Source organism: Hordeum vulgare, chromosome 1H, assembly GCF_904849725.1.
Source record: "Hordeum vulgare subsp. vulgare chromosome 1H, MorexV3_pseudomolecules_assembly, whole genome shotgun sequence".
NCBI classification, from domain to species: domain Eukaryota; kingdom Viridiplantae; phylum Streptophyta; class Magnoliopsida; order Poales; family Poaceae; genus Hordeum; species Hordeum vulgare.
This window is the reverse complement of record NC_058518.1, coordinates 64,043,165-64,056,999: the sequence shown is the minus strand read 5'-3', so window position 1 is coordinate 64,056,999 and position 13,835 is coordinate 64,043,165. Positions and strand designations below refer to the sequence as shown.

Below are 13,835 nucleotides of genomic sequence, written 5' to 3'. Positions count from 1 at the left end.
CCCGGGAGGTGGTCGAGGCGGCGCGAGCCCCTCCCCTCTTCAGCCTCCCTCCAATCCCCTTCCCTCCCTGCTGCCGCCGACGGCCGCCCCCGGCGCTTGGCCGGGCAGTGTTGGCGGCGTCGGGACTGCCTGTCCCCGCGCGCGCGGCTCCCTGCCCGGGGCATGGGGGCGGCGGCGGTGCTCCTCGGCTCGACGACGGTCCGGCGGCCCGGCAGCAGTGGCCGGCGACGCGCGAGGTGGTGGTGTTGTCCCTTGGCGATGAGACGGCGTGGTGACGCAGGTTGGCCGGTGGCGCGCTCCCGGCCCAGATCTGGGCCCTGTGGGCCCCATCTGGGTCCTAGCGGGCCGGCTTCCGGCGTGGCTTCATCGTTATCTATGTGGTGAGGAGGAGGAGCAGCTTGGACGGGGGGCGGCAACGCCGAAGGCGCGCCTGCTGCAGCACGATGGTGGGAGCTTTACGGGCGTGGAGAGCCCGGCCGGGCCTATGGGCCCACGGGTCTGGTATGCTCCTGCTATTGTGCCCGGTCGGCTACTGTCGTCGACGGTGGAGGTTGTACCCTCCCGCGTGCCGACGATGTTGTGGCCCCTAGTCCCGGCTCCTATTCCCCGTTGTGCAGGCCTCACTTCATGGTGACGTGGTGAGACGGCGTGGAGGCTTCATGACCGCGGTGGCGCAAGATGATGGTCGGTTTGGTGGCAGGCTCTAGAGCATCCGAGGTGAAGGTTGGAATCGGAGGAAACCCCTGTCGGCCTGGCCGACACCGACGCGGCGACACCTGTGGGTGCTGCTGGACCTTCCTGGAGGACGTCGGGGGCGACCCTTCCTCTTGCCTCGTCACGTATCGGGGGAAACCCTTGACAGCAGCGTCGTCATCGTCGTGGTCTTTCTTGGAGGTGTTGATTGGTACCGGTGCTTCGGAGCCTTGGAGTTTGGTGGGAGATCTTCGGTGGGCGCAGTGGTCGTGAAGTGTCTTCGTTTCCGTCGATCCGCCGTTGTCGGCATTTTTCTTTTGTTGTTTCTCTTTCGTTTCTTTTGGGTGTGATTGTGCTGTTTCCGCCCCAGCACCTGTTGTTGATTGTATCGGTTGGTTGCTTTGTAATACAAAGCGGGAAAACCCTTTTTTGGTATTGATTTTTTTTTTGCTCCGCCACTCAGTGTGCTGACGGTGGTTCGGTGGCAGCCCGCACGGTGGTGGCGAGCTTTAAAGCCCATGCATGCGGGACACATTTCCGCCCCATGCAAGCAACGAGCGAATCGTACAGGAACGGACGACCGAAGCCAAGCCAAGAACGCGACGCGTGCGCCATGGTGCTCTCCTTCGTCGTGCGCCGCCGCGAGCTGGAGCTCATCCGCCCAGCCTCGCCTACGCCGCGGGAGGTCAAGCGCCTCTCCGACGTCGACGACCAAGGGACCCTGCGGGCGAACGTTCGCGGCTTCTTCTTCTACCGCGGCGTGCTGCGTGGCGGGTCTGGCGACGACCCGGTGGGCGCCATCCGCCGAGCCTTGTCGGAGGCGTTGGTGCACTACTACCCGTTCGCTGGGCGACTCCGCGAGCTGGAAGGCCGGAAGCTGGTCGTGGACTGCACCGGCGAGGGGGTCACGTTCGTAGAGGCAGACGCTGACGTTCGGTTCACGGACCTCGAGGTGGCCGCCGGGCCTGGGCTGACGCCGCCGTTCCCGTGCGTGGACGAGCTCGCCTTCGACGCGGACGGCGTCAGCGGCGGCATACTCGGCTGCCCCTTGGTGCTCATTCAGGTACGTACGAAAAGTTGAAAAATACTTATAGACTAATCTATATCTATATACCTATATACTTATACCTCTATATCTATATCTATACCTTTATTTTTTATATCTACTAAAAAAAGCTATTATTTTTACCAGTCCGTCATAAGATTACTCCTACAATTGCATAAATTACCCATCATGTCACCCCTAAGTAAAAAAAATGTTTTTTACGGGTGAAAATGTTTTGTTTTTTCAAAAAGTATGTCAAAGAGGCGAGTACACCATTTAAATTGAGTACATATGACAATTTGATGCTTTTACAAAAGCTATTATTGACACCACAAGGGACGTTGATTCCTACCGGCTATCATACGCCAAAGGTTATAACAGGTAGTACTGTATATGATAATCCGGAATTAGTGTCTATAAAGATTTATTTTACAATATCGATGTTGATATACAACCTTAAACATTTTGTATGATTGTCCTTACATATTGGTTGGTTTCGGTGAAGTTATATAATATGTTTGCAACTAAGTTGTATCCTAACATGGATTACAGTTGCAAACACATATAGCAAGACAAAAATAACGTTCATATACACAAGTTATCGTTGAGTACTAAAATGTACTTCTCAATTCTCATCCTAACATAATATTTGTTGGGGATTCTTAAGGAGGAATGACAACAAGGGCGTAAATAGATAGCGGCAGCTAGATACATACTTTTTGTTGTCTAATAAATAAAAAACATCTTGAGTACACTTTTAAAATCACCTCATCTTTATGTTTTTACGCAACACCAGTTATCATGTTATTTGTCGTGTTGCACCATGAAATTTTTTCAAGGGATTTGCCGATGTCGTCAATTGTATGTATGAGGGATGATTTTTTTTGTGCAACACATGGGTGTGTTTATGTAAGAAGAAATAGAAAAAGAAATTACGAAAAAAAATTGTTTGCATGAATCTCCATGCAAGATAAATGAATTATATACTTCTATGTTTTTAAATACTTGTTGTTAGAAAAAAAATAGACTAATTATTGTGGTAATTTAAATATATCAGTATTGACTGAGAGTCGAGTGACACTTAACAAAACTGATATAAAATAACACTATATTTGGATCATGCACGTTCTCTTGAATCTTTGACTGATCCGAAGATATACTTTTTCATCTTGCCTTCCGGTCGATCACCAGGTGACGCGGCTCCTGTGCGGCGGCTTCATCGTGGGGCATCGCTTCAACCACACCATGTGCGACGCCCAGGGCATCGTGATGTTCATGAACGCCGTCGCCGAGCTCGCGCGAGGCCTCCCCTGTCCGACCGTGGCGCCAACGTGGTCCCGTGATCTTCTCGACGCACGAAACCCTCCGGTGCCGTCGTTCCCGCACCGCGAGTACGACGATGTCGTGGCGCCCCTGCCGCCATCAACCGGCGACATGGTCATGCGCTCCTTCCTGTTCGGCCCTTCCGACGTCGCCGCGATGAAGAAATCCCTTCCGCCTGGTCTCCGCGACACGGCCACGAGCTTCGAGGTGCTGGCAGCGTTCTTGTGGCGCGCACGCACGGCGGCGCTGGCTCTCCGGTCGGACGAGGAGACGCGGCTTGTGACCGTCGTCAACATGAGGAGACACGTCGGTCTAGGCCTGCCCGCCGGCTACTACGGTTACGCCTGCGCCAACCCGACGGTGGTGATGGCCGCCGGGTCGTTGCTGAGCCGCCCGATGGGAGATGTGGTGGAGCTGGTTCGGGAGGCGAAGGCGTCGGTGACGGCCGAGTACGCGCGTTCCATGGTAGACTACCTGGTGCTGCACGGGCGGCCTGCGTTGGCCGCGGCGAACCTGTTCACCCTCACCGACCTCAGGCGCATAGGCTTCGATCGTGTGGACTTCGGCTGGGGCGAGCCGGTGTATGCCGGCGCGGCCAGATCAATGCTCTGGGTGAGCTCGTTGATTACCGTCAAGAACGGCGGCGGGCAGAATGTGGTGGCCGTGCCGGTCGCGCTGCCGAGGCTGGCCATGGAGCGGTTCGCGTCCGAGATCGAGAAGTTGGCCAAGATTTAGCCGCCAGCAACAGCCAACTGCATGTGGTATGTCCACGCGAGAGAGGATTTACTACCATGCACGGGCCTCCAATATTATTGTCATTTTTTTTCTTTCTGGAAAACATATTTACTATTGTTTTATGAGACCACCACATCATGTCCATAGTGTTTTGCCCAAATAATCATGTGCATAGTGTTTTCTCTCTGATGTAACATACAGTCACATGGGCCTCAAGTGCGGCGGCAAATGGTTCTCGCTCTCTTTGGAAGTGTGTTTGGCAATCCTCGGTTCCGCAGAAGATGAAGATAACTGCTTGGAAAATTGTTTCTGGAGTGCTACCGACACAACAATGTAAAATGTTGCGACATATATCCACAAGTTCAACGTGCCAACTTTGTGGTCTGGAGGAGGAAGGTACATATCATGCTTTGATCGCATGCATCCATGCGAGAGAGGTTTGGCTGAATATGCGTACAAGATGGCCCCTACCTCCTGATGATCTCCTAGTTGATAATGGTAGGGAATGGCTTATGCACCTCTTATACAGGTGTTCGGATGATGTGCCTGACATGATTATCATGCTAGTATGGCGCATTTGGCAGCTACGCAACGACCAAACTCATGGTAAAGAGATACCGCCAGTTTCTTCTACGGTGGAATTCCTGGACAGTTATTATAAATTCATTAAGTTAGCAGGACGTTATTCGGTGGATGAAATTCTGAAAGGTAAAATGCCATCTTCGGCAACTCAGATAGTTCTGCCCAGGAGGGAGGCTCCTTCCTTGCCTTGGTCGGCGCCGAGTCCAGGATATGCTGCTCTGTCAGTTGATGGATCATTTCAGGAGTCAGATAGCTCGGCGGCCGCCGGTATGGTTCTGCGAGATCATGAGGGACAGATCATTTTTGCTGCATACCGGGTCCTGTTTTATTGCAACGATGCCCTGGAAGCTGAAATTCATGCGCTGATGCAAGGTATGGCCTTGGCAATCCAACAAACGGATCTTCCAGTCGTCGTCTAGTCGGATTCTTCAGAAGCCTTAGCGAGCCTATCGAGCAATGCTTTAACTCGCTCAACTTATGGTCATTTGGTCCGAGAGATTAAGGAGTTGATGAGTAATAGGGAGTTTGTATCTCAGAAAATTTATCGCACTTAGAATAGAGTTGCCGATCGGTTGGCCAATTATAGCCGTTCTGAGCGAACTACAGCTGTGTGGTTGCGTTCGGTTCCACCTTGTATTGAGGGTTTGTGGCCTCTCGACTGTAACACTATGACATCTTAATAAACTCCCTTTATCCCGCAAAAAAAACATACAGTCACATAGTATTCCCTACTCATTTAGTTTCATCAGTTAAATAGGTGTCTAATATATTTCAAAATAAAAATTTGATTTACATTATGTTTGTACAATTTTGTTTTTTCTGACAAGATCTTTAAAACAAGATCCATATTGATTATTATTTTGGAAATCATTATTTTGACAACTAAATCACACGATGTATTATGGCCTCTTTGATTCGCAAGATTTTGAAAATGTAGGAATAGAAAAAGTATAGAATTGAAATGGCATGCCCATTTTAATCATATAGGGTTAGCAAGGAATGTCTGATTCCTAGGAAAAACAAAGGAATTATAAGAAAAGGATGAAGTGGATGTTAGATTTCATTTTAACTGTAGTGTAAATGATCCATCAGAAATATTCCTACAAGATCCAATCCTATAAATCAAAGGACCAACATAAAAAAATCCGTAAGAGTTTCAATCAGAAATCCTATCGAATTCCTTTGAATCAAAGGAGCTCTTAGAATTTGAAAATTAAACTTGTTAAAATATATTCAAATGTGGTCTCGTTTTAAAGTTCTTGTTATCATAAACATAAATATGCAAACAAATTATAAATTAGACTTTTTCTTCAAAAGACAAAATATATTTAAACTTAGGAATAAGAAGGAAATGTATGGGATGGTGGCATAGCATGCTTAGCTTGAACATCGTGCTTGCATAAGTAAACAGCTGGATTTTTGTACGAGGGAGAGCGGCGTTTCTGCACCCGGGCTCATCTGCATCCCTGCCCACAAAAAATCAAAATAAATACTAGAAATTTTTTAAAAATTCAAAACAAAATTGTGTGGTAGATAATTTGATGCATGAGGTACGCTCCAAATTTTAATTTATTTGGACATCTTAACAGCTTTCAGCAAAAAAGATAAATCGGGATCTTTAAAAAAGGTTAACTATTCACGAACTGTTCTGATCCGATTTTTTTTTCGAGAGCTACACAGATGTCTAAATAAGTTCAAATTTAAAGCGGATCTCACGCATCAAAATATCTACCTAAGAATTTTTCTAGTATTTGTTTTTAATTTTTTCGTCAGCGGGAGCAGATGAGCCTGGGAGGCTTTTGCTTCAAAAGACAAAATATATTTAAACTTAGGAATAAGAAGGAAATGTAGGGGATGGTGGAGCATAGCCTGCTTAGCTTGAACATCGTGCTTGCATAAATAAACAGGTGGATTTTCGTATGAGTAGTTCAAGCTAAGTCAAGGGTCTCCCATGCACGAGATCTCAAGAATTACTTTTCTCCGGTCGACGCTGCTATGATAATTGGTTGTGCATTTGCTATCAAATTTGCACGAGATCTCAAGTTTTTTTTTTTCATGCAAATAGTAAATACTCATCAACTTAAAATAGGTGACCCCAACTTGAAATAGTTGATCCCATAGTGCACCATTCGTGAAGCAGTATTTGATGGTGAGGTATAAATAATTATGTACCAAAATCACTTGAATTATATTGTTTTATAATTGTGTCGTTTTTATCTTTAGATTTGCTCTTTGATCTGTAATAGGTGGGCAAATCTCAGCACAAAACTCCGATAGACCAAAAGATGTTGCATTGTAGCGACTGCTTCCCAGGAGTGACTTTATTTTCTAGAAAGAAAATCAACTATGTTCACTCTTAAGTCCATTGATATGTATGTCAAATTTGAAGTTTTATACAAGTATAAGGATTCATGCCACTACAATTTTAATGAACTGAAGAAATCCCATTACAAAAACTGTAGTTGGAACTTGGAAATATGTTACTGTAACTTTGCAACTGCATGAATCCAATTAACCCTAAAATATATGTAAAACTCTCGGGAGAAAAATAATAAATACCCAACAGAAAAGGTACCACAGTTGAAATGCCGCACCTGTGCATTGAGCTATTCTTCCAACTTGCTCAGATCAACCGCTAATCGTTTTCCTCTCTCCTTTCGCGGCTGGAACTCTAGCCGTCGCCAGAAGAGACAATCTTCCATTGTTGTCCTCCGGCAGCTCTCCTCCGCCGGTGACCTCGGTCGTCGGTGGTGAGGAGGATCGTCGGATCCACACGTGTAGATCGTTTTTAGTTTTTTGTAGTCTACATTTTTAGGTTGTTCATCGTCTTGGCTTCGACAGCGGCGATGTGATTATTCAAAACCTTCCCTGATGAGGTCATCGGTCCTATGGTTGGGGATGGATTTGGAAATCAGTCTGTTCATGCAAGGATGTCGTGGCGGCGGCATCCTTGTGGTGGACCTGTCTCCTTGGGCTTCGCCGTTGCGATGGCGTTTGCTCTACCGTCGGCGCGGAGCTTGGGAGGTAGTCCAGAAGCAGATGCAGATTGTGGTATGCATCGACGACATCTGGAAGACGAAATGTGTGTTGGGTTCGTGGTTCGTGGATGACAGGTATGGTTTCCTACTTCGACGTCTTAGTCGTGGTGGGGCGTCTGATCTGGAGTTCGATGGTGTGTCCGGGGTGTTGCCCCGGTCTGATTCGTTCAATGACAAGGGCTTCACTTTTGATGAGCCACCTTGGAAGTATGCAAAGCTGCATATCAACGATGGAGCCACGTCGAGCTCGGGTGAGAAGGTTATTCTTTATTCTTTTATTCGATGGCTACTGTGGTGGTGCCGTAGGCAGGTGACGGATGTTGGTGTCAAACTCAAAGATGTTTTTCTATCTTTTTAATTTTTTCGTGCCGGTCTTTATGTTTTTTTAGAAAAGGAGGATGACCCCCGGCCTCTGCATCTGAAAGATGCATGCACCCATTTTATTAATTATTCACAAAAATCTTACAAAGCAATACATCAATATATCTGAAGCCGCCCTCTTGGCAATATCTGTCGCTACTCCTATCCAATGATGAAGGGGTGCAGAAAGTGTGAGCCACATATCCAGACCTCTCACCTAGCCTAACATCTAAAGCCGGAGGCCCCGGCCGAGCCACATACCGGGTCAGGGGCACAAACCGGTCCAACGCACCCTCATAGGTCGTCGCCGCCGCTTTTCATCAATCCATCTTCAAAAGAGTTACTGACGCATCGACCTTGCAAGGCCTGCCGTCGATGCCCCCACAGCGCCAGACAACGCCTCCTCCCTACGCGCGCTCATCATCATGCATCCGTCGTCGAGACTTTGCTGCGCCTCGCCGTCGAGACTCCACGACGTTGATGTGTCACAAGGAACGCCGCTCCATCGTTGATGCCGACCAATGATCCCTCGAGCCCGTGTGTACCTCCATGAATGACGCCCCCAAGAGGGAAACGACACCAGAGCATCGCCGTCATCCGATCTACTAATCTAGGGTTTCCCCCGAAGGTAGCAAAGAGTGGCCTTGAACTTCTCCTCAGCGATGCCTTCAGGAAGGAAACGACGTAGACAACGCCGCCATCGCCGGCTTTGGCAGTAGCCAAAAGCAAGATTTTACCCATATCTGTTCGAAGAACCCATCTCTCCTGCACGGGCCACCACATCCTGCGACGTCCCCGGAAGCGGGATCCCAAGATCCGCCGCCACCGGCAACGTCACAAGGACCCACCACCTGACCGTCATCCCTGACGAAGGGGATGACGCCACCACCATGTTCAGATCCAGCATCATCCGAGAAGGAGAACCGATTTGGGGTTGTGAACCCCAGATCCGCCGGCAGCCCCCGCAGCGCCGCCAGGATCCCATCGGGCCACCGCCCGAACGCGCCAACTTCGCCTCCATGCCGTACGCCCAGAAACGCCGTCGCATCTCAGCCAGAGGATCCCCTCGTGAAGAAGGGAGGAAGGCCCGCCGTCCGCCGGGCGAGCTTCGCTCGCCGGCCTCCTCCGGCGGCGGCGGGGAAGCAGGGGAGGAGGGAGGTCGAGGGCGGCGGCGGCTAGGGCGCCCGAGTCGCCTCCCTGGTGGCGACGCGAGCGGTTCTGTCTTGCTCCCAAAACATATTACCAAGAATTACTTTGTGTGACTTGTACTTTGATATTTATGGTATGAATGAGCCACATATTACCAAGAAAAAAAGAAGTTGCTCTCGAGAACCGATGTTGGACGGATAACCATCTCGCTTGCGTGGCCTACCTCATGTTTATCGACGCCTCCTCTATGACCAAGAACCAATGGACATGCAACACCCCCTTGTGGGTTGTTCCTTTTCTCAACAGCTATGGCACACGATTCTGTCGTGGTGCCGATCCACCACCTTGCACTATTCCTTCCGGCACAACCCTTTCTCTATTGGAGGGATGGTGCATGCGACCAAGCTTCCTTGTGGATCGAAAAGGCTTGTCTTCTCTCATCATTCTGACTGCCTGGTGGCGTTAGAAGCATTGGAATGGATGTGTGTTCCCCGACATACGACCATCTATCGGTCCATGCTTTGCCTTGTCCAGTCATCGTTTGAGTTTCACGTCATGCCCGGGGTTTTCCAACTCAGAAATCTCCATTGTCTTGCACCTACGCTTGTCCTGGCGTTACGCATCTCGTTCTTAGTGATGACATCCTCCGGGTGGCGCGTGCCACTCCCCCGAGCACAAGGCGTACGTCGCCGGAGCGGATCTCGGCGTAGAACATGCGAGAGGAATGGTGACGGACACCGCGGAAGCCCGACCTGATTCGAGCGCGTGGAGGCGACGAGATGCTGGAAAAATAGGAAGCGCGGGACGACAACGGCGGAGCGAGGGAAGAAGGCGCGGGAGAAAATAGAGCGATTGAACGGGCGTGACGCGAGATTTATAAAGCGCGCTAGCCGACACGCGTCAAAATTGACACGCGGGCTCCCGCTTTTCCCGCATGCGAAATTTCTTTAACGCGCCACGCGGCCGTTCGCGCGCAAAAACAATGGTTTTTACCGCACACGGTAAGTTTGGAGACGCTATTAGGAAGCACAGTTATTGCCTTGTGCTGGAGCCAAGGGAATCATTATTGTTAGAGCATATTTCTCCATATATGGTTCTGGTAATTGATGATAATCCCTATGGACTAATGGTTGCCTTAAGCTATATTTGAAGGATTTGTCCATAGGCACTTCTTGAAGTACATCTGTTGGTTTCAAGGAGTTTATATGATGACCAAGGTGGTATTCAAAGTATCATCCAACGATTGGCCATAAAGACACAAGGTTGATTAAGACTAAGCAGAGAGTGAATCAAGATGATCAACACATAAAGTGTACAAGATGTACTGAGAAGGATCAAGTGATCCCATGGTATGGTAAGCATTGTCCATAATGCTTTTGTGTACTAACCTATGTTCTTTGTGAAAGTTCTATGTGGGGTTAGGTATGTTTCCATAGGTTTGCGTCAAGAGGGAGATATCATTCAACCTATGAAGGATGACATCAAGTGGTGATCGTCATCAAGATTGCGATGCGCAAGTTCAAGTGGAGCATCACGAAGATATCATGGACTTGTGAAGATGTGCTGAAGAGTGGCTCACGCATAATGAGTATGGGGGAGAAAGCAACTAGTCTTCATCAACCAACACAATCAAGAAAGGTGGTCCATCTTGAGGAAGCCAAGATCATCGTCATCTAGCTCAAGAGGACTAGGTGCAAGGAATAGGTTTGCCTTGATAGGTTTCTCTATTTTAGGATAGATTGCCGTACTGTCAAGGGGGACTCTCAAGTGAGTAGCTTGATCGTATCGTTCGTTGAGAGCTCAAACCATTTGCATCCTTGCATCATATTTCTTGATTCTTGTTTGGTGTTTCTCTTTCTGAGTTTTAGAGCTTATGGTCATCCTCATGACAAGCTTGAGTGTATCGAAAACGGAGTCCATATGCATCTTCTATGATGTTTTCAATGTTGAAAGTTTTTGTCGGTTTTTCATTCATAGAGGTCTCACATCTCTATATCATTGGCATTTTCACAATTGCATGTTTTTAAGATTTCCTGTTTGGATAACTCTTGTCGTCCTGAATCCAACAAGCTTGAGTTTGCTCGATTCGGAGGTCGTATGCGAAAGTTATGACAGTTTCAATGGCTAGCGATAGTACCGCAGGTGTCAGTGGTAGTACCGCCCTAGGAGCGGTAGTAGTTTTTTACTACCACTCTCTGTTGGTAGTGTCGTCTGGTACTATCGTGCCGTCTGAGTTTTGCACAACCACTGCCTCACCGGTGGTAGGAACGGAAGTAATTTTTTACTACCGTGGTTGGTGAACCTACCGTGAGGTAGTACCGCTCCTAGTAGCGGTGGTACCGCTCTACTCGGGCTGTGAGTGGGGGTAATGGTTGGATTCTTTGACCCACTATATAAAGGGGGTCTTCTTCCCCACTAGATCTTATCCATCCATTCAGCTCGTGTTCTTTCCCCATTGTTGATCTTCTTAGATCTTGTTAACTCTCAATCGCTCCAAAGATTCTTGCTAGTTCTTGAAGGAAAAGGGAGAGCAGATCTAGATCTACATCTCCACCAATCACTTTCTTCTCTGTGTGAGGGGGAACCCCTTGGATCTTGATCTTGGAGTTCTTTGTGAACTCCTTGTTCTTCCTCTCATATTTCTCCATAGCTTTTGTTGTTGTGGAGGGATTTGAGTGTGAGGGACTTGACCACTTCGTGTGTTCTTGTCATTGCATTAGTTGCATCGGTTTGAGTTCTCCACGGTGATACGTGGAAGTGAGAAGTTGAGAACCTTATTACCCTTGGGGTACTTGGTACCCCTAGAGACTGTTCTCCGTGGATGTTTTGGCATCTTAGAAGCTTGGTGGTGCCTCAGAGCTCAATCGTTGTGTTGTAAAGCTCCGGGCAAGCGTCGGGGTCTCCAATTAAGTTGTGAACATTGCCCCGAGCATTCATGGTCATCTCGAAGCCATATGCCATTGTGGTGAAGCTTCGTGGTGCTGTTGGGAGCCTCCAATTAAGTTGTGGAGATTGCTCCAACCTTATTTGTACGAGTTCGGTGACCGCCATCAAAGGTCCCTTAGTGGAATCACGGCATCTTGCATTGTGCGAGGGCGTGAGGAGATTACGGTGGCCTTAGTGACATCTTGGGGAGCATCGTGTCTCCACACCGCTCCAAACGAAGATTAGCATCCGCAAGGGTGTGAACTTCGAGATACATCGTCGACTGCACGTGCCTCAGTTATCTCTTACCCGAATCCTTGACTTATGCACTTTGCTTTGTGATAGCCATATTGTTTCTTGTTATATATCTTGCTATCACTTAGTTGTTTACTTTGTTTAGCATAAGTTTTTGGTGCACATAGGTGAGCCTAGTTATTTTAGGTTTTGTGCTTGATAAATTAAACGTTAGTTTTATTCCATATTTGTTTAAGACTAATCCGTAATTATTTTAAAGCGTCTATTCACCCCTCCCTCTAAGCAACATCCACGTCTTTTCGATAATGTTGTTACATGAGAGTTACTCAGCTATGATTTTGGTTGAGCGTCCAATTCGTTATCTGCCGATGCATTGTGAACCCACGTTGGCTCGCATATGTGGTCATGCCTTGTAATTGTTTTTTTTTGCGAGACTTGTAATTGTTTCACATTGTTTATCATTAAAATGATACACAATCTTTCTGTATTTTCAAGAAATGAAATGCCCCGTCTTAAACGAGGTGAATAATATATGTGAAGGGTTAGGACGCACTTACCAATAATTTAATTAACCTATGTTTGATTCCATTTTGATTGGACCCATTTTAAAATATTATCTATGCTTAAGGCAGGTGGTGGTGTCTTATGTGCGTCGCCAAAGCGTCGATTAGTATATTAAATTAAATTGTTGCAATTATGTTAGGTAGATGTGCTTTAAAATCTTTCCGTAGTGTAAACATACACGGATTTGCTAATTTTCATATAAATGAAAATTAGTATATCCGGTCCAAATTGTCTATCACACGATTTAATCGCTAAAATATATGCGTAAGAGCATCTACACCTCGATTTTACAAATCTGATCCGTCAAACGCACGCGGACACGTTTATACGCGCCCGCGGATACTGACCGGTCACATCTTAATTTTGCTTCTCCACATCCAACCTCCTCACATTTCATCCCTCATATCTCTCCCTAATAATAAAGCGCGGAGCGCTTCTGTCGTCCGTCGCGGTCATTGTATAAAAACACCCCTCGCTTTTCCAGTATTCAGCCCGCAGTCCGTTTTTGAGTTAAGAAACGAATCGTTTTTTGCATTTGTCAGAAACCCCCCTGATGTTTCAGGTAATCAACCTGCAGTCCGGATTTAAGTCAGAAAATGAATCGTTTTTTTGCATTTTTCCGAAAACCCCCTGATGTTTCAGGTAATCAACCCGCCCTCCGTATTTTAACAAAAAAACCCTAACTTTTCAGTTAATCAATCCACATTTTATCTAAAAAAATTATCCATATCTTTTAAACCGTAACTTCGATTTTAACATGTTATATATGAAATTTGATTAAAAAATGTGTAGAATCTAAATAGGATGTTATTTTTAGCTGTTCAATACTTCTTAAATAATATTTTTAATGCAAACTTAATCTGTAGCGCACGGTCTTTTTTTCTCTCTTTCCGGCGACGATACGAATTGCAATAAACATTCATTAAATTAAAACCAAATTGAGAGGAAAGAAAATATCGTTAACAACACATGCACACCTTTGGAAAACCTCGTGGGGAGAAACAACATATTTCTCATTTATTTCTCATTAAACTATATATGTTGTTTCTTCTTCCGAGTGACTATATTTGTTGTTGTTGTTGTTGTCGTTGTTGTTGTTGTCGTCGTTGTCTTCATCATCGTCATCATCCCCGTCATCATCGTTGTCATCGACTTCATTGTTGTCG

At 47.0% G+C, this 13,835-nt stretch overlaps 1 protein-coding gene across 2 annotated transcripts; it reads left to right on the top strand.

The window, feature by feature from the left end:
- Nucleotides 1-1,237: 1,237 nt before the first annotated feature.
- Nucleotides 1,238-5,085, top strand: LOC123407105 (benzyl alcohol O-benzoyltransferase-like). Of its 2 annotated transcripts, XM_045100165.1 has the most exons (3): nt 1,238-1,756; nt 2,930-3,822; nt 3,998-5,085. In XM_045100165.1, the coding sequence occupies exons 1-2, from the start codon at nt 1,238-1,240 to the stop codon at nt 3,794-3,796; spliced, it is 1,386 nt and encodes a 461-aa protein (XP_044956100.1). In that variant the 3' UTR covers nt 3,797-3,822; nt 3,998-5,085. The 2 variants fall into 2 exon arrangements, with proteins under 2 accessions (XP_044956100.1, XP_044956092.1); XM_045100157.1 differs by lacking the exon at nt 3,998-5,085 and having other exon boundaries at nt 2,930-3,982.
- Nucleotides 5,086-13,835: the final 8,750 nt, after the last annotated feature.